This window comes from Cibotium barometz, chromosome 24 (assembly GCF_041138505.1).
Source record: "Cibotium barometz isolate CiBa-2024 chromosome 24, ASM4113850v1, whole genome shotgun sequence".
Lineage (NCBI taxonomy): Eukaryota > Viridiplantae > Streptophyta > Polypodiopsida > Cyatheales > Cibotiaceae > Cibotium > Cibotium barometz.
The window spans coordinates 39411122-39438918 of NC_141069.1; the positions used below are offsets into that span (position 1 = coordinate 39411122).

Below are 27797 nucleotides of genomic sequence, written 5' to 3' on the forward strand. Positions count from 1 at the left end.
TCCGTTGCCAGTTCTTCAGAGAACCAGCTTTCAGGTCATCGTTAACAGAGAATAGCCAGGCAATAGTACGGGAGTGCCACAGCAATGTGCCATCCTTGGCATCTTTATACCTTCCTGGCTTGACTTAAATGATGTTACCCAGTTCTGTCCCTTGCTTCTTCAGTTTCTCATTCATACCAAGGCTGTAATCTGTCTCTAGGTTGTCAGCATGCATGAACATTGCATCCTTCGATAAGCCAATGCCCTCCCTAATCTGCTAAGCTATAGGACTTACAGAATATTTAAGATGCTGCCAGCGTGTTCATCTTTATGAATGTGTCTTTAACCTTTGCATGCAGCCCTGAGGGAGCAACAAACAGCTAAGCCTGACGGGATGGCATTGCACTGCTCACATAGAGAGAGAGAGAGAGAGAGAGAGAGAGAGAGAGAGAGAGCATTATTTTGACTAATTAAAGACTGCTAGGGTCTATGAGATAACAGTAATCTATCAATATACATTCATCATGCAGAGAGAGAGAGAGATAGAGTCCTTCTCATTGCAAAATTTGATGATATGATCTACAAATATTTCATTTACATTCAAAAACACTTGAATGGATGTAATTACATCCACGCCATTCGAGCATTTGTTTGGACTTGTAATGTCCACTCATCTCGAAGCTTGAAGAACAGCTACAGTTTGAGGGAAGAATTCTAGCACGGCTGAGGATGAAAGGAAAGCCATGCCTGCCTTCCCTTTGTAACAATCACACGCTATGAAATTCTCAAGTCAACTCGTTCTTCAGCTTCCCAAAAAATGAAACTGCCTTAGACTTTTGCCGACTATACTGAAGACAATGAACACAATGGCATCATTGAGCTTGCCCTATGCACGGCTCATGTAAGACCCCGTCCTTGTATCTACAAGGATGGTATCTCCAATGTTCACAAACAACGGAACATTAACTGTGGCTCCAGTGTCAAGAGTGGCAGGCTTTGTACCCCCTGCATCATGAAAAGACCGCTTTGAATTCAAGGGAAATTCTAAAGCTCCTACACAAATAAATGAGGAAGAGCACAAGTTCACATTACCTTGTGCCGTGTCACCCTTTAAACCAGGGTCAGTCTGAGCAACCTGCAGCTTGACAGTGATGGGTAGCTCTACATCTATCACCTGTGCAGCCCCAGTTAAAGGATTAAACCAGTCAATCATATTACATGCATCTGAGCTGAAAAAGAAAAAACCAACAAAAAAAAAACAAACCAGGCATGACACAATCTGCATTCTCATCCTCAAGAGAGACCAACTCAAACAAAAGGAGTGATACATACAGCCCACGAAAGAGGAATAGATGACACACAGGCAAGTGCAGCAGTGAAGCAGAATTGTAGCAATTCCAGCAGCCAGATCATGCAGGCCACACCAGGGTCAGCCGGGTTTGGCAGCCCCAAAGGCACATAAAACAGCATCCCTTTTCAGTCATGTTATTGCCCACACTGAAGTCATGTTACCAAGCAAAGGTCCCACATGCTTGAGTCAAATCTCAACCATGTGCTAGAACTCAAAGAGTGAAGAATCCCAGACTACTCATATGTGATGATATGCAAGGGCAACATCACAGCAAAAGCATACCCGTCCATTCCAGGTAAGGACATTGCATTCCATTCCTTCCTTCAGCCACTTGTTCTTATCACCAAGATCTGCTTCATTTAATCTTGATTCTTCATACGTGACCTAAACAAGCACAAAAAGAGTTGGGTATCATATAAACAAAAACTTATAATATTAAATCACTCACGAATAAATGAAGTGGAAGGAAGCCTGTACACATACAGAGAAAACATTTTGAGGCCAATAATAACTATGATTCATCGACTATAAAAGAGGCATACTCAAGAGGGATAAAGGAATATTTTCTTCTTTTTCCTATTCCCTTTCTTTGTTTGACAGAAATTTATTAATTTCTGCTGAAGGCCAACGTGGCCTTTGGAAGCAAAATAATACTTGTGTAGACCAGTCTATGATGGGAGATCCAAGGGCATCCCCTAACACCTATCAAACAAGAAGTAAGTTCTTTGAGCACCAATGTCACGTGGTGAGTGCCAAGGATGTAAGTGACTTCTGAAGTTCTGCCCAAGTAAAGTACTTCTGGGGCAGCAAGATCACTCTTTGTATAGACCTTGGAGTTGCAGAGGTAGTGAAGACCCCGTCCTTCAAGGGGCTATGTGGTGAACCTATGGGGCATGTCCATGAACCACCTGTCGGTGGTCTCTGGCAATCCTCAGTCTATGAGATGCTGTGACACCCTCAGACAAGTCTGTGGGCAGCGTCTACATGCAGTTCGCTGTCGCGAGATCATCAGGTAGAAGTCTCTCAAGGCGAACTTGAAAGAGTGCACAAAGCAGAAGCAACGGAGCACTAGAGTGTGCTGAATAGAGAGCGCAAGAGAGAGAGATATGGAGCAACTATGCTGAATATACTGAAGCAAAACAGTCGCAAGCAAGAGACACTAGAAGTCTCATAAGTGAGGGAGCAAAATATGTACAAGACTGAATGAAAAGTGAGAGGCCAGCCCCACCTATTTATTGGCGAAGAATGCTGGCTGACTGGGACTGAATATGCTGGCCGACTGGAGCATATGAGCTGGCCGACTGGTAAAATACCAAAAGGGCTGGGAAAAATCCCAAAAAAATATGGAAAAAGGGGTGGCCAGCCCACAATCAAGGGCCATACAAGAGGGACCAAAAGGACACCAGAAATGGGCAGAAACTGGGGATGAATGTGCTAACACCCCCTCTTAGCACCAGATGCTGAACAAACTCAGAGAAGCCGAAGATGAGGAGCCAAGGAAGCCTAAGAAACCGGCTTGGTGAACAAATCTGCAGCGTTCTCCGTTGAAGGACAATACTCCAAACACAAATCTCCAGCAAGAACCCGTTCACGAACATAGTGATATTGTATCTCAATGTGTTTCGTACGAACATGAAGCACAGGGTTCTTGGCGATGGCGATGCAACTCTGATTGTCACACCAAAGAAAAGTAGATCCGGTAGGAGGACAGCCGAGCTCCTCCAATAATCTCCGCAACCATATCGCCTCACATGCAGCGTAACAAACCGCACGATACTCCGCCTCTGTAGAGGCAAGCTCCCCAGTAGGCTGCTTTTTATTGCTCCATGAAATGGCTCCAGACCCGAGTGTAAAAACACAACCAGTGGTCGAAAACCGAATATCTGGATCTCTGGTCCAATTTGAATCAGACCATCCAACAAGAGTGCATCCTTGGCCATAGAAGATGCCAAAGTCCAGAGTGCCACGCAAGTACCGAAGAACTCTGAGAGCACACCGCTAATGCTGCTGACGGGATTTGGATGAGCAAGAACTCAATAAATTGACTGCGAAACATATGTCCAATCGGGCAAACCAAACAACCGACGAGAACCCGATACTGTCCCTGATCAATCCCTGGAGAAGCATTAGGTAGAGAAAGCTTCTCACTAATATCCATAGGAGAAGATACTGGTCTGCACCAGTCATCTGAAATCTGTCGAGAATCTCTCGTGTGTACTTTTGCTAAGAGAAGAAAATGCCCTTCGAGGTCTGCCAAATCTCAAAGCCGAGTGAAGGCCAAGATCCGGCATCTCAAACTCTGTCTCCAAAGCATCCATGACAGAACGGATCCTCATAGAATAAGAACCTGTAAAGATGAGGTCATCAACATAGACCACCATGATAACAATCAACCCCCTCTCAAGGAGAATATAGAGGTTCGAATCTGCATGAGAACGGCACAAGCCGAGCTTCTAGAAGAACTCATCAATCCGCTAGTACCAAGCCCGCGGAGCCCGCTTCAGACCATATAAGGCCTTCTTCAACCGATACACCTAATCTTGTTTGCCTGGAACAACAAATCCCAGCGAATGATCAACATAAACCTCCTATGTAAGCTCTCCATTCAAGAAAGCTGACTTGACGTCCATCTGGAAAACGGGCCATCTATGATGACCTGCAAGAGCAAGAACGGTGCGAATGGTAGTCATCCGAGCCGTCGGAGTGAAGGTCTCATCGAAGTCGACTCCAGGGCGCCGAGCATAACCCTTGGCAACCAACCTTGCCTTGTGCTTGTCCAAGCTGCCATCAGGTCGGAACTTCCATTTGAAGATCCAACGCACACCAATCACCTTACGCTGCAATGGCCTAGGCACCAAAATCCAAGTGCCATTCCGTTCAATAGCATCCAGCTCTGCCCGCATAGCACGACGCTAAGGCTCATGTGAAAGAGCCTCATCCACAGAAGTGGAATCAGAAGGACCATTAATGATAGAGGACATAAGAGCATAATTAACAAACATGTTGCCCTCCTGAATTTGTTTCCCTATAACTCTGGAAGAACGCCGGAGAGAACCAGGCGGAGGAGCAGAAGGAAGCTCCCGTAACCCAGAATCACGAACTGTCTGATAATACCATCCAGGCACAAATCTGCTCGAACTCGCTAGAGGAGGAGCAGAGTCATCATCATCTAACTGAGAATCCACAGCTGGAGGCGTAACAGAAGCAACGGAGGAGGAGGAGGAGAAGAAGGCGGAGATGGAGGTAGAGGAAGAAGAAGCTCACCACCCCCATTTGAAGATGTAGGAGTCTCGTCGAACACCACATCACGGCTCACAACAACTTTGCCGGCCCGAGGATCATAGAGACGATATGCCTTGGACACAGTGCTGTATCTGAGAAAAGTCATGCGCTGAGACTTCGAGTCCAACTTGGAGCAATGCTCCTTAGGCACATGAACATACGCCGAACACCCAAATATCCGAAAATGAACAACGGAGGGCTTCTCACCATGGAAAGCCTCATATGGAGTTTTATCGAGAAAAGCAACAGTAGGAGACCTGTTCTGAATGTATACAGCAGTGGAAGCCACCTCAGCCCAAAAACGTCGAGGTAATGAAGAATGCTCAAGCAATAGCACGGGCCATCTCCATAATGGTTCTATTCTTCCTCTCGGCAACTCCATTCTGTGGTGTCTCCAAATGCCATGGGTCTTGCAATATTGCTGAAACTCCTGGGATGTAAAGTCACCCCCTCCGTCAGTCTTGAGAGCCTTGACCGAACGACCGGTCTCTTTTTCCACCTCAACTCTCCAATCACAGAAAGAAAACCCAAGTATATCTAGAAAAATCACCCACCATCACGAGCATGTACAACACCTTACTCAAAGACGTGGTACTCATAGGACTACATAAGTCTACATGAATGAGAGCAAGTGATGTCGAAGATTTGTGTGTCGCCTCCTTCGGAAAGGTGGCTCGGTGTTGCTTCCCTTGTAAACAAGAGGAACAAGCAGAAGATGGAGCCTTGATGGTTGGTAAACCCTCAACCAACCCATCCTTCGAAGCTCGTTGCAGAAGCTGATAGCTCAAATGGCCAAACCGAGTATGCCAAAGAGCAAAAGAAGCACCAGAAGAAAGTAGAGCGATCAACTTGTACAGACCACTATCTTGGACTCCCTGAGCCAAGATGCTACTAGTCGCCTTATCACGAATGGTAATCTCATAACGAGAAAAGATCACCTCCGCACCATGAGTTGTAAGAGCACTCACTGACAAAAGGTTAAAAGCCAAATTTGGAATATACAGAACGTCAAAGAAGTACCTCTTGTCCTCAGAAGAGCAGAAGATGGGGATAGTGCCATGTCCATGCACTGGCACAAAAGAAGAATCACCCAAAGTGATCTCGCCTGACCTGGCAGTGAAGTCCTCAAACCAATCTCGACGGGGTGTCATGTGTGCAGTAGCACCGCTATCCACAATCTCAAGTTTATCAAAAATATCATCAATTCGAGGAATCGAAAACCTGTTCTTGATAGTAATCTTGTTAAGGGCCCTATAATCAACACACATTCTGTATGTCCCATCCTTTTTCTGCACAAGTAAAACTGGAGAACAATAAGGCGAAGAACTTGGCCTTATCAACCCCTTCTCAAGCAAATCATTTACTTGAGTCATGATTTCCTCCTGTTGGGCAACACTCACCTTATAAGGAGGTCGGTTAGGAGGAGAGCTCCTCGGGCCTCTCTGGGGATAACTATCTTGGTAGTGAATCAGTAAAGCAATCAGCATACACTTAAGAAATCAATCTTTTCTGAATCTACGGGAGTTAAAGCATTGTGCTCAACATTATCACGTACAAAGACCAAGTAAGAACAAGCTGATTTCTTTATTGCCTTTGAAATAGATATATGGCTTACAACGAGTATGGTACCCGCATCAATACAAACTTCCCTATCCCTATGAGTAAACATAACTTTCTTTTCTTTGTGCAAAATCTTGGGATCCAAATGATAATGCCAAGGCATCCCAAGTATCACATCACATCCTGTAGGTGGTGCCACGAGGAAGTCTTCATGATCCAAATATCCTTGTGTCTGTATACAAAGCTTCCCAATGATGGGAGTGACCTTAACTTCCTTGCCCTCAAAGGCAGCATCTACATGAAAGTCCATGTCCAATTCCTCGGGCTTTAACCCAAGAGCAACAACCATTTGTATGGATATGAAGTTATCTATTGAGGCATTATCAAAAAGGAATAAAGTCGTTCGGTCCTTAAACTTGCCCCAAGCTTTGCATAAGATTCTGCTCTTTGGTTCATGTGTAGTGTTACCCTGCACATCGGATATAACATTTACACTAGGTTTGGCATCCTACACATTATTCTTTTTGAGATTTTGGGGGCATTGAGCTTTTATGTGATCTTTGCTCCCACATGTGAAGCACTTCCTGTCACCAATTGGCCGACCATTTGGTCCATTCCCACATTTTTGCGTCTCGTTCACTTGAGGCCAGGCCAGTGTCTCGTGTGAAGAGGCCAGTATTTTGCTGACATGGACGGGAGCCAGACTGGTGCCACCCGTGTGTTAGCAGGATGGTGTCGTATGGACGGGAGCCAGATCAGTGCCACCCGTGTATGACCTGGACTGTGTTCAATCCATGGGACTGTCACGCCATGGAAGAGCCAGTATTCGTGCCGTGTTTTACCTATGGGACTGTCACACCTAGGGAAACTCGTGCCTGGAACTGTGTCTTACCTATGGGACTGTCACTCCATAGGAAGACCAGGTTTTTATGTTTTATGTCGTGCCAGTTTTGTGCCGACAGATATTTTGTACATGTTCCATGAACGGGAGATATGTCCATGTTACTATTTGCACATGCACACATGATTTGCATGCTTGAAACTGTTTTCGCATGACATGTATTCGTGTGTTTGCCTGCCTGACGTGTTACTTACTGAGCGGGGACGCCTGCCAGTGAGTCGTGAAGTCTGCCCTGTATTCTGACGAGTTTCAGTGCATGTGAACAGGTGGTAAGTATATGGTACATGTTGTTTTAAATGTTTTAAATACTAACCCTTTGATTTATAAGGTGAAGTGTTCACATTCATTTAAATGTGGGCACCACTTTGGGCACCCACTTTGGGGCCAAGGTGGGGAGCCCCATTTAAGTGAGTGTGGGGGTGGGCAAAGGCACCTACCCAAACTCCCCCACCCTCATGCAAGTGTGGAGTTAAACTCCACATCAATTTTATTAAAAAAGTTTACCCCTTCAAGCGTAGAAATCCCATCGCTTCTTGCTGGCGTTTGTTCATCACCCGGTTCTCCTTCCACGTGAAGACCAAGAAGTCGTCACCTACGCCTCTGCTCCTACAGCAACCAGGCGCATGCGTTTCCCCATCTCTGCTGGCGACTGAATTTACAGCAGGCGGCTGCCATCTTTTCCCTATTCTGCTGCGCATACTGTCTCCCAGGCGGTTGTGCGCTCACTAGCCTCTCTACCTTCAGCCGCCAGACCACTGTGGCTGTGCGCCTCCAGACAGGCAGCCCAATAGGCTGCGCTGCCTGCCCCAGCAGGTGGCTGTGCGCCAGTTTTTGCTAGTCAGCACAGTTCTGCCCTCAGGCGACTGTGTGTTTGCACCATCAGGCCATCTCCTCCTCGGGCTGGAGCCAAGCGTCTGTGTACAGCAGCCAGGCGCCTACTATTCACCAGGTGGCTACACCACAATCTGACGGCTGTGCTCCTTCTCCATACAAGCTGTGTTCACTGTTGCCTCTTCACACAGCCAACTGGGTGCTTCATCTCCAGCAGGTCATACTCTGTAGCCAGGCAGTTTCTCTTCAGAGTGGTGGTTATTATTCTATTTCCCTCCTCCACAAGAAGGTGGACACAACAAGTGGTTAATCTCCTTGGCTGCCGTGTCTCGGTGATTCTCTCAAGTAGCTGCACACAAATACCACGGGTATTGGATTTTCTATCAACCTTCAACAAGTAAGTGATTTTCAGATTTGAGTAAAGCATTTAATGTTTAAAATCTGGTAAAAGATTCGTCCCGCTCGGCCTACACCCGTTCGGTGCCGGGTTGTCCAAGCTATATGGGCGAACCTCGGTCCAAAGGTGCTGAGATCGGGAGAGCCAGGCGTTAGTACGAGAGCGCCTGTCTGTGCGTGGTCTCGGAACACCAGTGTGGTGCTCTCCGCGGAGTCCAGTGAAAGCACAGGACCGTAGTGATTGGACCACACTAGTGGTCGTTCTGCTCCGAGTTTTTCTACATCGAAATTCGAGTTATTTTGTTTAGTACTGTTTTCATATGTACATGGACATGATCTGGTTCTCAGAACCCATGGAGCATTGTATTCTCTAAATACTCCCAATAAATATATCATATATTGAGGGGGGGGTCGGCCCGTTCCGGCCCCAGTGCTGGTGTCCATCTTTCCATTTCTGTTCATTTAAATTTCAAGTTGTTTTAAGTTGTCCTTTTCATATTTGTGGTTTTAAAGTTGTGCTATTAAACGTGTAGGTGTCCAACTGAGTCTTTCCCACTTGACGGGATCGGTTTCATTGGTATCAGAGCACGGTTGTTTCCCTCTTCCTAGTGGGGAAACGAACCTGTGTACTGGACATCCCGCTTTTAGCAAACTTTGAACACAATGGACAGCCAAGGCAACCCTTTGGAAGTACCAAATTCGAGGGGTCTCTCTAGTGCTTCTCGTGGGTCTGATGCCCTGCGAGGTAGACACAAGCCTCTTGAAAGGGTTCTGGATAGTGAATCCAAAGGTCAACTGTCTCCAGGAAAGACAGTTATGCTTGAACAAGACCCTGATGCTATGAGGGCTGAAATGGAACATATGAGAAAACTTTTGCAGGCTCAAGAGCAAGAATTGAAGTTTTTGCATGAAGATCCTCATCTGCAAAGTGCTATTGAAGCCAGGAAGGCTGATGCTATGGTTGATGTAACCTTTGAATCAATGGCTCGTGAAGTGGGCAAGAAACCAAGGGAGTTGGCACTTGCCTATCTCCTTCGCAAAGGTGATATCAAAGAGGGGGATGACGGAGAGCTAAAATTCAGAAATCCACCTCGTTTAAAGCATGGAGATCCTGCATCCCAGAGGCTGAAATCTTTTATGCAAAAGGAAGAGGTGACTGTCACTTCTCGTCATGCATCCTCTCCCCAAGGCACTAAGCCTGACAGATTTATGTATGCCAGTGCTCATGGAGGGCACGAAAGTCACATGCATGCAAGATATGTATCTCATGGTGACAGGTCTGCTTCCAGAAAAATTTTGCCTTCTGAGTTGTCTCATGGAGAGACCATGCCATATGCAGATAAGTCACATGCATCTGAGCTTCGAGTTCGTGGAGCACATGCCACCGTGCCCCATGAAGCTTCTATGACGGCCCATGGAGCCCATGCAGACAGGGCTACCCCGTTGGATAAGGGGAAAAGAAAAAGAGAGGACCATGAGCCTCATGCCAGGAAGCTCAAGGAGTTCAAAGCAGGTGATAAATCTGTCAAATTTGATGTCTTTCATGGTGAACATGATGCCTCTAAGGTGTTAGCGTTTGTGGCACAGTTCGACATTGCCTTTAGTGATGAGGACTTTACAGAAAAGTCGAAGGTGCGCCATGCTAGTATGTTTCTGAAAGGCACTGCTGCCCATTGGTGGATCACCGAAAAGATCACCAAGGATCCCATCTCTACTTGGAAGGAATTCAAAGATAGATTTTATGCTCAGTTCTTGCCACCCAATGCAGAGCAAACTCTCACTCAAAAGTGGGATAGGCTGGAACAAAAAGATAACGAGAGTGTGCAACAGTATGTTAACAAATTTTGGAAAGTGTTGCTGGAAGTGACTCCCTTCATGCTAATCTCAGAGGAGGAAAGAAAGAGGAAGTTTCGTTCTGGATTGCAACCTGCATATAGATCGGGTATTGAATTGCACCCAAAACATACGTTGCAGCAACTCACAGCTTCTGCCCTTGCTACAGAGCAATTGGTGCTCAAGATCAAGCAAGATCAAGGAGGTTCTAAGGGGAAGGACAAGGCTGTCCCAAATCAGCAAAAGGGTGGACAGCCACCTAAAAAGAGCTTTCGGGAGCCTTACAAGGGTGGTAAAGCTGAAAATAAAGAACAGGGCCCAAGAAAGAACAAATTTGGATTAACCCCGGAGCAAAGAGAGCAATATGCTAAGGATGGAAAATGCTTTTCTTGTGGTAGCAAAGACCACATGTTTCGGCAATGCCCAGATCGCAAACCAAAGCACGAGGACAAGCATACCAAAGCAAATGTTCATGCAGTTCCTGATGTGCAAGGTAACACAGGTCATGATGCTAAAGAGAGAATGGTTTGCAAGGCATGGGGGCAAATCAAGGATCAGCCCGCACTTTTCATGTTTGATGACTGTGCAACTGACAATTTCATCTCTATGCAAATGGCAGCTGCATTGGGTATTGAGGTTGAAAGCATGGGACCTCAGATTGAAGCCGAAGCTGCATTTATTGGCAAAGAGGTGCAGGTTACCCCTTTGATTGGGAAGTTGCGTATTCATATTCAGGGCTATCTGGATAATGAGCATTTTTTAGTTGCTCCTCTGAATGGATGTGATGTATTGTTGGGCAAGCCGTGGCATCATAGGCTTGAGCCCCGCAAAGACTACAAGTCCAATATGATTTCTTTTATGCATAAAGGCCGCATGCACTTTATTGATGCTGGCAAAGAAGGGGATTCTATCCCAGTTGTATCACACATCCAAATTAATAAAGCAATGAAAAAGAGTCTTTCAGCGTACTTGGTTTTTGTGCGTGATAGTCTTGTGCCAAATCATCAAAATATGGATGCTATGTCTAATGATAGGCTGAATTTTCTTAATGCATTCAAAGACTGTTTTGCTGACTCATTGCCAGGTGAATTACCTCCCCAAAGGCCCGAAGATCATTGCATAGATCTTGTGCCAGGTAGTTCTCCACCTAACAAACCCGCATACCGAGTGAGTGCTGCACAACAAGAAGAAATTATGAAGCAGGTTAACGAGCTTTTAGAGAAAGGTTTGGTTCAGCCCAGTTCCTCACCTTACTGCTCTCCTGTGCTTCTTGTTCAAAAGAAGGACGGATCATTCCGTATGTGTGTTGACTATAGGGCTTTGAACAAGCTTACCATCAAGAACAGATTCCCAATTCCACGTATTGATGATATTTTGGATAAGCTTGATGGCTCAGCTTGCTTTAGCAGACTTGATTTGAAGAGTGGTTATCACCAGATCCGAGTGGTGCCACAAGATGTCCATAAGACTGCATTCAGGACAGCCTTCGGATTATATGAATTCTTGGTAATGCCTTTTGGTCTCACCAATGCTCCTGCTACTTTTAATCGTATGATGGATAGGATATTCCGATCCCATCGCAAGTTTACAGGAGTCTTCTTTGATGATATCTTGGTTTTCTCCAAGAATGAGCAGGAACACAGAACTCATTTGGTCACAGTGTTCGAAGAGTTGCGAAAGCACAAACTTTTCGTCAATGCCAAGAAAAGTGAGTTTTTCCTTTCAGAGATTCATTATCTGGGACATATTGTATCCAAGGATGGAGTTACAATGGATCCTGCAAAGATAGAGACTATTCGGAATTGGCCCGAATTGCAAAACGTACATCAAGTACGTAGTTTTCTGGGATTATGTTCATACTACAGGCGTTTCATAAGGCATTTTGCTATGATTGCCACTCCTCTACATGATCTCACGAAGAAGAAAACTGTTTTCAAATGGACTTCAAAGGAACAGGATGCTTTCTTGCAGCTCAAGCATGCGATCATATGTGGTCCAGTATTGATTGTTCCTGACTTGCACAAGTCATTCGTGGTTGAATGTGATGCTTGTGGTGATTGCATAGGAGCTGTCCTAAATCAAGAAGGACATGCAGTTGCATACGAGAGCCGTCGTTTGCATGATGCTGAGCTTCATATGGATATCTATGAGAAAGAGCTCTTGGCTGTAATTCACGCCTTAAAGATTTGGAAACATTACCTTCTTGGGGCTGAATTTGTGGTCAAAACAGATCATCAAAGCTTGAGATACTTTTTATCTCAAACCAAGCTTTCAGAGAAGCAAATGAGAATGGCGAATTTTCTTTCCATGTTTCATTTTCAGATTGTGCATACTCCAGGAAAGAAAAATCTGGTGGCCGATGCACTATCTAGGAGGCCTTATATTGCTGCAGTCTCAGTGGCCTCTCATGGAGATCTATCTGCTATGAGAGATTTGTATCATTTGGATGCTGATTTTTGCCATATATGGACTGATTTGATGGCTGGTCATTCACATGCCTCTTATGTTATCAATGAGGGTTATCTCATGAAGGATAATTGCCTATGTGTAGTGAGGGATTTGCGTCCAAAGGTTATGGACGAATGTCACGCTCCACCTTATGCTGGTCATAGAGGTATTATGCCTACTACTCGCATGATTCAGAGGTATTTCTTTTGGCCAAGCATGCGTAAAGACATTGAGGCTTATGTGCGTGCATGTATCACTTGCCAAAAGGTGAAATTTGACAGGCAAAAGCCTCCAGGTTTGCTTCAGCCATTGCCTATTCCCTCGCAACCTTGGGAAAGTATCACGATGGATTTTATTATGGATTTACCTAGATCCCAGCATGGGAATGATGCTATTTGGACTATTGTGGACAGGTTTAGCAAGCAAGCTCACTTCTTGCCCGTCAAGAAAACCATTAAAGCTGATCATATGGTAAAGCTTTTTCTTGCTAATATTTTCAAGCATCATGGTATGCCTAAATCCATTGTTGGGGATAGAGATCCCAGGACTACAAGCCTATTTTGGAGGGCTTTGTTTGATAATATGGGTACTAAGCTTGAGTTTTCATCAGCTTATCATCCCCAAACGGATGGCCAAAGTGAAGCTGCAAATTCAGCTGTGTTGGATTTACTGAAGTGTTATGTGGCAGATCAAAAGAGTGCATGGGAGAAGTATCTTCCACTTGTTGAATTTGCCTACAACAATACAATCCATGCTTCCACAGGAAAGGCTCCGTTTGAGATTCTTTATGGCAGAGTGGTCTTGCCACCCATCCTTCGTACCAAGGATGAGATTTTTGCTGCTGATGAATATGTTCGTGACTTGAATGTTGCCTTTGGTCAAGTGCGGACAGCCATTGCAAGATCTCAGGATAAGCATAAAATGGCTGCAGATAAGCATAGAAGGGACATGGAAGTCAAAGAAGGTGATTGGGTATTGCTGAAATTTGAGAAGGCTAGGCTTCGGAAGAGGCCAGGACGAGAAGGATCATATCCTAAGCTTTCTCCTCGCTATTATGGACCCTTCAAGGTGATTCACAAAATCAATGAAGTCTCCTACAGGCTTGCTTTACCTAGTCATTGGAAGATTCACAATGCTTTTCATGTGAGTCTATTTCGGAAATATGTGGGGCCAGATCCTGATGAGCCTGTCACAGAAGATCCGCCAGAGATTGAAGAGCTTGAGGAGATCCTCCAGCCAGAACAGATTGTTTTTCACAAGGAGAGAAAGCTACCTGCAGGAAAGCTTTCCAGGAGATACCTTGTGAAGTTTAAAAATTATTTGCCTATTGATGCCAAATGGGTAAATGAGGATTATTTTGCAGATTATCCGCAATTGTTGCAGGCATATCTTGAGGCTTTTAAGTTGAGGTCAACTCTTTAGAAGCCCGGGGGGATGTCACCAATTGGCCGACCATTTGGTCCATTCCCACATTTTTGCGTCTCGTTCACTTGAGGCCAGGCCAGTGTCTCGTGTGAAGAGGCCAGTATTTTGCTGACATGGACGGGAGCCAGACTGGTGCCACCCGTGTGTTAGTAGGATGGTGTCGTATGGACGGGAGCCAGATCAGTGCCACCCGTGTATGACCTGGACTGTGTTCAATCCATGGGACTGTCACGCCATGGAAGAGCCAGTATTCGTGCCGTGTTTTACCTATGGGACTGTCACACCTAGGGAAACTCGTGCCTGGAACTGTGTCTTACCTATGGGACTGTCACTCCATAGGAAGACCAGGTTTTTATGTTTTATGTCGTGCCAGTTTTGTGCCGACAGATATTTTGTACATGTTCCATGAACGGGAGATATGTCCATGTTACTATTTGCACATGCACACATGATTTGCATGCTTGAAACTGTTTTCGCATGACATGTATTCGTGTGTTTGCCTGCCTGACGTGTTACTTACTGAGCGGGGACGCCTGCCAGTGAGTCGTGAAGTCTGCCCTGTATTCTGACGAGTTTCAGTGCATGTGAACAGGTGGTAAGTATATGGTACATGTTGTTTTAAATGTTTTAAATACTAACCCTTTGATTTATAAGGTGAAGTGTTCACATTCATTTAAATGTGGGCACCACTTTGGGCACCCACTTTGGGGCCAAGGTGGGGAGCCCCATTTAAGTGAGTGTGGGGGTGGGCAAAGGCACCTACCCAAACTCCCCCACCCTCATGCAAGTGTGGAGTTAAACTCCACATCAATTTTATTAAAAAAGTTTACCCCTTCAAGCGTAGAAATCCCATCGCTTCTTGCTGGCGTTTGTTCATCACCCGGTTCTCCTTCCACGTGAAGACCAAGAAGTCGTCACCTACGCCTCTGCTCCTACAGCAACCAGGCGCATGCGTTTCCCCATCTCTGCTAGCGACTGAATTTACAGCAGGCGGCTGCCATCTTTTCCCTATTCTGCTGCGCATACTGTCTCCCAGGCGGTTGTGCGCTCACTAGCCTCTCTACCTTCAGCCGCCAGACCACTGTGGCTGTGCGCCTCCAGACAGGCAGCCCAATAGGCTGCGCTGCCTGCCCCAGCAGGTGGCTGTGCGCCAGTTTTTGCTAGTCAGCACAGTTCTGCCCTCAGGCGACTGTGTGTTTGCACCATCAGGCCATCTCCTCCTCGGGCTGGAGCCAAGCGTCTGTGTACAGCAGCCAGGCGCCTACTATTCACCAGGTGGCTACACCACAATCTGACGGCTGTGCTCCTTCTCCATACAAGCTGTGTTCACTGTTGCCTCTTCACACAGCCAACTGGGTGCTTCATCTCCAGCAGGTCATACTCTGTAGCCAGGCAGTTTCTCTTCAGAGTGGTGGTTATTATTCTATTTCCCTCCTCCACAAGAAGGTGGACACAACAAGTGGTTAATCTCCTTGGCTGCCGTGTCTCGGTGATTCTCTCAAGTAGCTGCACACAAATACCACGGGTATTGGATTTTCTATCAACCTTCAACAAGTAAGTGATTTTCAGATTTGAGTAAAGCATTTAATGTTTAAAATCTGGTAAAAGATTCGTCCCGCTCGGCCTACACCCGTTCGGTGCCGGGTTGTCCAAGCTATATGGGCGAACCTCGGTCCAAAGGTGCTGAGATCGGGAGAGCCAGGCGTTAGTACGAGAGCGCCTGTCTGTGCGTGGTCTCGGAACACCAGTGTGGTGCTCTCCGCGGAGTCCAGTGAAAGCACAGGACCGTAGTGATTGGACCACACTAGTGGTCGTTCTGCTCCGAGTTTTTCTACATCGAAATTCGAGTTATTTTGTTTAGTACTGTTTTCATATGTACATGGACATGATCTGGTTCTCAGAACCCATGGAGCATTGTATTCTCTAAATACTCCCAATAAATATATCATATATTGAGGGGGGGGTCGGCCCGTTCCGGCCCCAGTGCTGGTGTCCATCTTTCCATTTCTGTTCATTTAAATTTCAAGTTGTTTTAAGTTGTCCTTTTCATATTTGTGGTTTTAAAGTTGTGCTATTAAACGTGTAGGTGTCCAACTGAGTCTTTCCCACTTGACGGGATCGGTTTCACTTCCCCTCTCTCATGCAATCAAAAATATACTTTCTGGACAGCTTAGAATCATCCTTTTTACCCCCTAGCTTCTTTTCTGAGTCCCCTTTTGCATCCTTGGACTCATTAGGCATAAATTTAGATGGCTGTCCATCCTTTCTCTGCTCATTTTTAGCTCTGAATTTTCGTTTGTATAAGCTGAATTCTTGTCTTTTTGACGCTCCCTTGCCATGCAACTCCTCAGAAATAGTGGCTAAGTATATGAGCTCCTATAAGGTGTTGTGGGGATACACAGCAAGGCTCTTTTGAATGATTTGTTGAAGCCCTGACTCAAACTTTCTTTTCTTCTCGTCCTCACTAATCGTCATGAAAGGTGTAACTTTGAGAAGAATCCGCCAAAACTTTGAAACATAAGAGAAAACGGATTCACCTTCAGCCTGTGTGTCACCAGCCTGGACATTTCCTAGTATGAAAGGGGTCTGGTGGACTCGAGGATGTCTAAATATTTGGAAAGTACAAGCTTTGGGAATGGGGGATTATCCTAGAATACAAAGGACCACACTCCTAAAATTTAGGAGAGTTGCTATTTTTGGCCCGACTCCGACGGAAATTATGTTTGCGTCATTACATCTCGAATTGAGTAGATACCAAGAGTTGGCAAAGTGCCTATGATAGAATGTCTACCAGTTGGGATATTTTTAGAGATAAAGTTTATGGAATGACCCATCTCTTAGATTGGGACATGTGGCAAGAAAGTGGACCAAAGTGAGACAAGTAGCCTGACAAGTGGATCAAAGTGAGACAAGTGGCCTCACACTTGTCACTTCAGCTATCGTGTGGCTCTCCACTTGTCATTGTAGCCTTCTCTTGCCATTTTAGCTCATGGGAGGCCCAAATCTATAAATCGCAGCCCTCTCTCTTCATTAATGGAGGCTCTCTTGCTGCACACTAGCCTCTACCACCGTTACAGGCTGCCTTAATGATGGCTACTCTCTTTCTCTCTCTTGAAGGCTGCCCATGAAGAATACCGACTGTTGGGGACTGTTTTGGAGGCTTCCATCGCTAAGAAATACTTAAGGCAAGGGTATTTAATCATTTTATTATGATTTTCAGCCATTGTACTTGTTGTACCAACCCTTGTACTTTCTGTACCTGCTGTACCAACCACTGTATCGACTGTAATGTACCAGACATTGTACTTGATGGCTTTACCAACCACTGTATCGACTGTACCAGACATTGTACTTGATGTGCCAGCCACTGTACCGGCTGTACCAGCCACTGTAACTACTGTACCAACCATTGTACCTACTGTACCAGTATTTGTACTTGTACCGGATATACTAGCCATTGTACCTATTGTACCAGTATTTGTTCTTGTACCGGATGTACTAGCCATTGTACCTACTGCACCAACCATTGTACTTGTACCGGCTGAATGGAGAGTTGTACTTGCTGTACTAGCTCTATTGCATGAAGACCCGTGGTTTTTGGGGAAGAATCAGTACCCACACGGAGGTATATGGATTATATTGTTGGTTCGGCATTTCTACAGCCTGTGTTCTGTCTTGGTAGCCTCGTGTTGGGCTGTGTTATGGCATTTGTATATGGATAATCCGGCATCTCCCGTAGGGAGAGTAAGGCCCTCAAAGCTTGTACATGAAATTATTCTCCTTGGGTAATAAAATACTCCAAGGGGGGGGGGGGGGGGTCGGCTCATTCCGGCCTCTATGTGGTGTCACATGTGCAAGCTCCATTTTCAGCATTTGTGGATGTTTTGTCCAGCTTTTATGTTTTATGCAAAGTGATGATGGATATGTGTTAAGGCTGTGGCCATGTTTAAGTGTTTTAATATGCATTGATGGTATCAACAAGTGTGTCAAAGGCCCTAGTCCTTGGGCATCCGCGAGTTTACACTGTGTTAGCCAATCCCATTCCTTTCGTACATCCTTCTTCTCGAAGTGAGGAGAAAGGAACTGATCATAAAATTGCTCTTTGAAAGCACTCCATATACGCGCAGTTGTTCTATCCAAAAGCTTTGCCATCCACCAATCACTTGCAGTCTCTTTAAGATGCATACCCACATGCCTGAGCATAGATTTCTCGGTAAATTCCTCAGTGCAAAAGGCTATTTCAAATTGCCTTATGAAAGCAAGTGCCTTGGTAGTATTCAACTTTCCATTATAGCTCTTGAATTTAATGTCCTTGTCCCCTGACTTGAACTCTTTGACCTTCTTGCTATGATGAGCATCCCGACGCTCTAATACATCATCCTCCTCATCATGTCTACAATGGCGACGGTGCCCAGATCTAGGGCTGATTTCCCTTGTAACACCTTCCACTCTGGATGGAACTTTAGGAGCAAGAACATACCTAGAAGGTGGAGACACCACCGACAATGCATGAAGATCTTCTGCATCTCTCAAATGGGCTGAAAACCCCTCATCATCCCCACGAGCTGCATGTCGATGTACATCATCTCCTCGGGCTGCATGCCCCCTCATATATGTTGCATGGGCTGCAAACCCCCTCAAAACACTTGCTCGGGCTGCATGCCCACTTACATCGCTTGCTCGGGCTGCATACCCTCTTACATCACTGGTGCGGGTCACATGTCCTCTCATATCACCGGTGCGGGCTGCATGCCCCCTCACAACATCATTGAAGTTCCCTTCACGGGATAGCCTATGAGGTTGCCGTGTGAAGACCCACTTGCCCTCATCATTGGAAACAACATCACCACGGCTTTTTAAATAAGCAACAGCCAACTCTCATGGTTTGTCGATTCCTATCTGTTGGGCAATTGCATCAAAAGTGACCACATCAGCCTTGACATGAGACTTTGATTCAATGACCCTCTGTCCATCAGGATCTCTTTGCAAAGCACGAAGCTCTTCAAGATCATTCATCAAGGCATCAATATCCTGCTGATCCTCAGCCCTGGCAGACAACGATGGATCATTATCCACCGAAGCCCCAACATGATCCCTGTCTCTATCTTCCTCCCGCATACGACAAGTACAGGTTATAGAATCCTCCACAGAATGATCTGACTAGCTAGCCATAATATATCTTCCAGTTTTTCAGAAAGAAAAGAATTTTCCATGCCCCGGAATTGCTCTCCACTAGTTCCCCAAGTATGATAACGAATAGACTGCAAAGGTGCAATAGTGCCCCTACACAGACAGGAGGGCTACGAAGTCTTTCCACACGCTCACTGCCACTTAAACCAAAGTAACCTCCTTCGAGGCGCGACAATAAGACGAGGGCTACCTCAAAATCCCAACCTTCTCTCACGGATAATGACTCCTTACAGCCATATTCAGCATCATATTAGGCACAACTGTGTAGAAAGTCAGGCTCTGATACCAATGTAAACGGAAGGGCAACTGTACACGGAAAATCTTATCAATCATGACATCTGAAAATACACATAAGCATGCCAGATAAAACAAGATGACAAATGTGCACAATACACCACACTAGGGGCCAGAAGATGGGTTGACCCCCCCCTTTATGATTAAATTACCAAAAAGGAGTCTGCTTCCAATACAACTTTGCGGGTGCCCAAAGTTCACCCCACTGGCTGCACCTGTTTCTTCCAATACAATATGAAAACAAGAAAACATAACATAAACTGAATTTGATGACGATTCTCAGCACAAGTGAGCATTCCCGGCATCCAGCACATGTAGGACAACTATGGACAGCCCATAGCACTCCCACATCAGCCCGGGACAACTCAACATCATCGCCTTCTTCCTGTCTGGCTCATACAGCAAGTCGACCAGCCCTTCAAGGCTGTTTTTAGCAGTCAACCAGCCCTTAGTAGCCTCAGAAGAAATCGACCAGCAGGCAGTAGTACACAAGCCTGCAAGCCTCCGATCAGAAGGAAAAATGTCCAAATGCCCACGACCAGCTCTTCCTCTTTGTTTTTATCATTTGTCCAGCCTCTGTTCAAGCTGTAAATCAGCCGGCCAGCAATGGAGAACATGCAGAAGGGGTCGGCCAGCACCTCCCATGCACCTATTAGGTTTTTGTCGCGGAAGAAGGCTGTAAACAGCCTGTAGAAGTAGTCGAACAGCTCCCATGCACCAGAAAAAGCAAGCGCCTACCCCAAAACTGGAGTTTTCTTCCATAATAGGGCGTCCCTGCTGAAAATAGCCCACGTGTGCTTTTCTGGTCCAGAAGGGGGCGCCTACTTGAAAGAGGCCCAAATAATGTCCAGTGCCTAGCTTTTGGCCGCCACGTGTATTAAATACGTCCTACACACTATGTACTCACTTATAAGTTGTCCGGTCCCTTATAAGTGAGTGTGAGCCTGCACCAATAATTATTAGCATGTGAACTCATAAAGCTGTAAATTGAGTTTTTGGGGATACTTACCACTTGCAAAACACACGTAGACAACCTGCCAGTCCCAAACAAGTGTGTCCACAGGGTGCCTAGGCGTCCCTAGCCCCATGGACAACGCAAGCAAAAATCTCAGGCATTGTCCAGGCAAACAAGACAAGTCATCCAAATATAAAATGAAAGTCATGCACACACAAGTGCAGTTAAACTGGAAGAAACACCCATCTGCTCAGTTGTATCCGATAAAATGTCCAGGGCTCATGATCCTTCCAAAACCTTCCTAAAACATAAATACAAAAGATCTCCAAGATAGCTAGTCCCAGAGAATTACATCATGTCAGGCTCCATAAGCCATATATGTACACCATGTCAAGCCCCACAAGCCACACATGTACTATCATGTCAAGCTACACCAGCCATACATGTACTGTCATGTCAGACTCCATATGCCACACAGACACACCATGTCAGGCCACACCAGCCATACATGTATGTCATGTCAGGCTCCACATGCCACACATGAACAGTAGAAAAATAGAAGCTGTAAGGAATTTTGTGACAGTGTGTGTGTGTGTGTGAGTGTTGTTGTTGCTCCCCTCTCTACCCAACATTTAGTATCAGAGTTGAGGCTACAGCCATTGGGATTCAAGGGTCTCTTCAACAATTCGTGGGCAAAAATCAAGGAGCACGATTCACTTGCAGATTTTCTTTCTCTTTGAGAAGCCCCACCAAAAGGCTCTACAAGGCCTTGCTAGGTCCCCACTAAGGAAGCGTAAGCTCCATCTTGGAGCTTGCCCTAATTAGGATAGCCGCCGTCCACCATCCGTAGCAGCGCCGCCTTCTCCGTCCATAGCTTAAATGGACCAGGTTGGGATCGGTGCAGGGCTTTACGAACGTTCGGATCTAACTCTTCATCATCAGTAAGAGGATCCGGTTGCCTAGCACGGGCCGCGCGCCTCATGATTCTGACAAAACGAGATTTTTGTCAACTTAACTTCGTCATCAGATTTATGATTATTTTATTTTTGAGATTTATTTCTTAAACAATAATTATTCCATCATAATTCTTAAAAACAAGATTCACTCTGATAATTTTATTAACCAATATTCACAACCACGAAAACAATTTGGAATCTCATGCAAAACATCATTTATTATCAAAAGTTTTTGATATATACATAGAGCGTCATCAGACTCGCCCAAACCTTAATTGGAAAATCCCCAAATCAATTTTTCAATTTGGCCAACTCCGCCTCCTCTACCCTAGCAGCACCCATCAGCCAGCTAAGCCCACTTGCCACCACTGCCACCATTGCAGAGCCCATTTTCAAAAGTTAAAATTTTTGCTTGTTTTTACATGGGTGTATTCCTCGCCATTTTCCGAGTCTCCCAAGCCAAAGAACTCCACAATCGAAGCCCGTTTAAGCCATCAAAACCCTTCTGCAAATTTTCAGATCGGGCAAACCTGTTTCTTTCACTCATTTCACTCAAATGTCGTTGCCCAATGTGTTGTCCTTGGTCCCAAAAATCATATCCCACCTAAGAATTACAAATTATTCCCCCTTCGTCTCTCAATCATCATAACACCATGGGTGTAAGGATGGCAGAATTGCCGCGTGTGAAAAAATTCCATGCATCCAATAATTAAATAATAATAATATATCTACAAACAAGCTCCTTATCCTTACAAGCTTTCCATGCATCCAATAATATCTCTACATACAAGCTCTTTATCCTTACCGTTAAATAATACTAAGTGCTACCATATGTGAATGCCTTGTTATATTGCTAGCAGTCATGCAATCCAAACATACTGCTCACAGAAATCAAAGAAAAATCACTAACTGATATCCAGTAGAATTAAAAGTACCATATCCATAAAAACATATTGATCTGCATCTTTGTAGGTATATTGCTTCACATCCTTCTCCACCCTAGCCTCTTCAACCTGGCAATTATGAAAAAGGGAGAAAAGACACTCATAATAAATATATCATCAAAGCCACGAGTGTTTAGAAAACCATAGCAAAGAAAATACTCAAATATAGCATAAAATGAAAGAAAAGCTTGCGTAAGTCTTCCAACAGGATTAGCTTGCTTCGGCATGCAGATCTCCTCCAACAAAGTAAATCCATCAAATTGAAATGAGACATGTATGACTATCCCATTGGATATAATGTGTCTGCTTGGTGCTCGCCTATCCTCTACAAAGCCTCTTTGGCTTGTCTCTCTGTCTTAAGTTTGATTGGTTAGTAAGGATGTTATTTTCAACCTACTCCTGGTCTGTTTATATGGGTTATAACTAACAGAGGAGATGAGACCATTCAGTAATATCCATGTGTGTGTACGAGCAAGAAAGATAGAAGAGGGGGGGGGGAGGGAGAGAGTATTTATTTATTTTTAACAAATACGGAGTGCCTAAGTGGTCTGTTGAAAGTGTTTGATTATATTAATAGTCGTGAGTGTTTGTCAAAACCCCGTGGGCAGCACATGCCACCCAAGCACATTACATACATTGGTATCAAGGGTTGTTACTTACAAAAGAAATAGGGCCCTTCAATATTATCCATGCTTAAGTAAAAGCAAAGTTAACACCTACTCCACATTCAATTGGAAATTGAATGGAGTACAACTACAAGCTCACTCTTTGACAAACACTCTCTATGAAAAGGAAACATACAGTTTCACCCGCTCGGAAAGTCTTTTCCATTGTGTTGCCAGTGATGTAGTTCCTCAATTTAGTTCTGACAAATGCAGCACCTTTTCCAGGCTTGACGTGCAGAAACTCTGCAACAGAGAGAAAGACTTATGGACCTGAAAGGTTGGAGAGGAACATCATGCCATGGGGTTCCCCTCAGTTGATTGATATGAATAAGTAGAAGCAAGCAAAGTGAAATGCTAGATCATGAACATTGAATAAATCACCTAGAATACGCCAAGGAGACCCATCAAATTCAATGCTGACTCCTGGCCTGAAGTCGTTGCTTGAGATTGCATAGATGCCTGCCATACACAACAAACTTGTTCAATTTTGTGCCAGTAAAATGCAGGGAAACCCTGCAAACGTACACTTTGGTGGATTCAGACTTCTGTAACACCCTTTTATTCCCAAAGAGAAGTTCCTACAAGTGTAATCCAAAAATAAGTGCAATGACTGGAGGAAGCTGGAGCAGCCCACCACTTCCACAATAGCAAAGGGGAACTGATAAAGTGAGGGGCAGCCCTGCCTCTACTAGCCCTATGTAAAGATGCCATCGCATGTGCGCAATCTGCAACTGTAAAGAACGATTTCTTATCTGATTCTTGATGATGTGAGCAGCCCAGGATGACTTTCAAGATAAGACGGCTTTTCATTGGGACCTCAGTATTTACAGTGGACAACAGTTCTACAGTGCCACAAGGGCATATACCAGGACTACCACATTGGTGCTACAGTCTGCAAGAGCATATACCAGCGTTTATTTGACACAATGCCACCTAAGCTAGAAGCTCAGAGAAATTCCACAAGGGGAAAAGCCGTTAAAGATACGACATGTACGTTCAACCATCAGCACAAGATGTATATTTTCTAAGTAATCGGAAGCACAAGACGTGCATTTCTAACTTAACCAGCAGCCACATGCATGATACAAAAGGCTACAGAAGAAACCCTATAAATAGAAACTTAGCAAGTGGCGACATGCATGACACAAAAGAACCCTGGGAAAACCCTAGAAATTATCTTCATACTGTATCTGAAAAAAACAACGGGGACGGGTAAAGAAACCCTAGAATTGCTGAATAAAACGGTGGAAGGAAGGAACGGGCATACCGAGACGGTGATGATGCCGCTGTGGCCATTTGCAGGCGATTCTCTGCTGTTGCAAGCGGAGAGTGGTCGAGAGCGGGCGTAGCGATGACGCACTTGACAGAGCAACGTGAAGACCCTCGCTCCTCATGGCCACCACCATCGTAAGTATACTGTGATATCCACAAGGTGTGGAGCTGTGATTCCAAATATTAGCCTGTTTAGCTAGGTAGTTCAAATTATCCTATTTTAGCTAGGTAGTTCAAATTATCGTATTTTAGCTAGGTAGTTCATTTTACTGTGATATCCACAAGGTGATTCCAAATATTAAAAGGATGAGAAATTTTATCCTTCAATATGAACTTCATATAAGTTCATATTTCCTTTTCCCGGGTAGATATCCTTTTTTTTGGAACAATAATTATATATATATATTATAAATACTAACATCCCTTTTACAAATAATATTAAGGCCACAACCCTTAATGAATGATCGAATGTCCATCGACCAAGGCAAGTGGGAATTGAACTCTAGATCTCCACTAAAGAGTTCATTCTTCTTTATCTTTACCAATTGAGTCTTACCAAACAGCGAGCAACCTTTTCTGAGCTAGTTAAAAATTAGAGCGAAACTTGGCAACTAACCCCAAAAAATTGGAAGTAACTTGACAAACTTTTATAACAGAAAACAATGCAAAGTGAGCACAAGACATAATTTGGATCCTCAAGCATAGACCCAATGCAAAACACCGCTAAATCCATATCAAAATAGAGCGACAGTAGTCCCAAGCACATCAAAAACCAAACCCAAATAAATAGTCATCAATGCAGCACTGAATAAGGTCAAGATGCTCACTAATCATATGAATTTTATCCCACACGCTCATCAATATCATCATCCCAATCATGTGAACTGCTAGCCTCCCCGTGGCCTCCTTGCCTAGGTAGAAGCAATGGCTATATATATGAATATAAAAGACCCTCATCAAAGTCCATCGAAGCGCATAAATGACTTAAGTGACCTTAAACATGCCTTAAGCAGAGGAGTTGTGCCACAACCCAACTCAAGGTAAACACCACCAGGACGACAGAACAACTCCAAATACCCTGTAATGAAAGTAACGCTGCACTCCAAAATACCACGGATCTCCACACCCTTGAGGATCCCTAGCATGAGATACATCTAGCAAATAATGGTATGCCACCAAATCCATAGGATGCATATGAAGCACCGCAAAAAGAGGTGCACTCTCCAAGCAGTAAATCACAGGAACCATGCCTCGTTTGCAAACTGCAAAGAGCATAGAAGAGGTATACTTCAACAGATGACAACAATCAAATGAGGTTAAAAAAATCGTATATACCAAAAAAAAATCATGGAACCACCACTAAACACACTACCTCTATCCGAAAACCAACAGTCTCATAGTATCCATAGGGTGAGTAATGCATAACCATAACATAGCGCCAAATCTCCAAATCCACCAATACACGGCAATAGCGGTCAACCCAACCCATTGTCTCTCCTATAAAACATAACATAACTTTCATCAAACAAATTGCAAGATAAAAGGAAAGGCTTGCAAGCTTCCAACACATGGAATATTACCTCCCATCGATGCCATAATCAATAACCAGCCAGAATCACCAAGATGTAGCCAAACCAACTCCATACCACACATGGAATATTACCTCATCGATGCCATAATCAACAACCAGCCAGAATCACCAAGATGTAGCCAAACCAACTCCATACCACATATCACGGGTTGAAAATGACTTACCATCATCATGTGCTAGCATCCTCAATATTCATGTCTATCTCATCATCCAATAAGTCCACCCTTGGTTGCTCTTCCACAACTTTGTCTTTGTGTTACACATGTAAAATAAAGCAACGAGCAACTCATGATAATGACCAACAATTAGTAGATGCCTACATTGATAAAGAACCTGCCATGCATCACCATGCTTTTAATTAATAATGTTAAGAATCTACACAAATGGATATCATTCTCAACACACTATGTTCAAAATTAATATTGTCTTGAAACGCAATTAGAATCACACTATATTAATCTCAATAGAAATGCAATTCACCATTGTAAAACACACTACAGAATACCTTCCCTATGCGGTCGCCATATCTCATGGCCAATTCCTCTCTCTCCTTAGCTTCAATTTTTTTCACCTCATCTTCTCCCATGGTGGTCAATCGCACTTGCTCAAGCTTTTTGTTCAAGGCTTGAGTAAAGGCTTGAGTAATTTGAACCTTCACATAACATTGAATCTCAGCACATGACAATTTAAAGCAAAGCATGAGTATTTAACAAAGCTTACCAAATACTCACATTATAAACAAGCTTGCCCAAGTATCTACGAGTAAAAGGGTACCAAGGCTCGGCTCCCTTTGTATTCTTCTTTCTAATCAAAGTAATTAACTCTCTATCTCTCTCTGGCAAATCTTTCAAGTAATCATCATGATTGGCAGCACTAATATTGGAACAATTCACAATCTCGTCCCGCAAGGTTGTGGTTACCAAAGCATGAGTATTCAAGCTTTAAAAAATGAAGGCAAAAAATTACAATTTGCCCGAAAAAAACACCACATGATCAAGATCTCTAACATAAATTTATAAGCAACTTCCTAATTCATTCTTTGAAGGCTTACTAAAAGAGCGATCTTGTTCACATGTGTAGGATCAATGATCGTACACAATACACGATGGTGCTTTGCTCTTGTTTGAGAAAATCTTTCTTTGATAGCTTGTGTCCAAGCCACCGTACGATGGTTGCCCTCCCACACATAAAACATCCTACCCCATAAGGATGTGCAACTCCGGTCTACTTCTAACCTCCTCCTCAAAATGCATGTTAATGTCATGCCAAATAGCATCCCATCCACTAGTAATCTCATCATTCACATAGGTTCACATAGGTAGTCTCTTTTTCACATGTCCAAAGAGAAACTATAAATGCTCCCTTTTCTAGCACATATCCCTCTTTGCCAAATGCAATCTTTAGACCAGAAACATCTTCCCTTAAACCCCTAACACGGGCATAAGGAATAAGTCTACACAAAGGGATCATAGGACATTGAAAACAACTAAACAATCTAATTTTTTGCATGATATCCTCATCTTTGTCAATGTAAATCTTATTCTTATCTTTGTTGTCCTCCAATCTCATCACGTAAGGCACAATCTGTAAAAAAACTTCTTTGCCATTCCACTCATCCACTGTATTAAGAGAGCTACCCGCCGGCAAAGAGTTAGTCATTGTCTAACTGTCAACCTCCTCCCTAGCATCCTGAACACCCTCAAAATTAGTCTCCACCACACGACTAATTTGATCCAAGCTAAGTGTTGCCTGAGACTCCCCTTCCTTTTCAATTACGTGTGCCTTTTCTCTCTTCCTACACTTTCCCTCACCACCACTGGTGGATCACCTGCACATCAAAAAAATACAGACACAACCATTAATCCTTCCAAACACAACCATTTACCCTTCAGAACATAACCATTCAACTATGCATAACCAAAAA

The 27797-nt window shown here is 44.3% G+C and overlaps 1 protein-coding gene and 1 pseudogene across 1 annotated transcript; both read right to left on the reverse strand.

The window, feature by feature from the left end:
* Positions 1-518: 518 nt before the first annotated feature.
* Positions 519-24480, reverse strand: LOC147625277 (elongation factor P (EF-P) family protein). The gene is made up of 7 exons (XM_086818594.1): positions 24278-24480; positions 23392-23469; positions 23147-23253; positions 22337-22414; positions 1613-1714; positions 1072-1153; positions 519-984 (listed from the first exon to the last, which is right to left on the reverse strand). Exons 1-7 carry the CDS (start codon positions 24414-24416, stop codon positions 866-868), a joined length of 705 nt encoding a protein of 234 aa, XP_086674720.1. The 5' UTR covers positions 24417-24480; the 3' UTR covers positions 519-865.
* A 1037-nt stretch (positions 24481-25517) lies between these two features.
* LOC147625278 (uncharacterized) lies at positions 25518-27532 on the reverse strand (annotated as a pseudogene).
* Positions 27533-27797: the final 265 nt, after the last annotated feature.

What these genes read in the sequence shown, in the direction of transcription:
- LOC147625277 (XM_086818594.1), bottom strand. Translation starts at nt 24,416, where the DNA reads ATGGTGGTGGCCATGAGGAGCGAGGGTCTTCACGTTGCTCTGTCAAGT. An exon ending in CTTTCCGAGCGGGTGAAACT is followed by an intron (nt 22,415 to 23,146) that starts GTATGTTTCCTT and finishes CATAATTGCCAG; the next exon opens with GTTGAAGAGGCTAGGGTGGA. An exon ending in AATATGTTTTTATGGATATG is followed by an intron (nt 1,715 to 22,336) that starts GTACTTTTAATT and finishes GTGCTTGTTTAG; the next exon opens with GTCACGTATGAAGAATCAAG.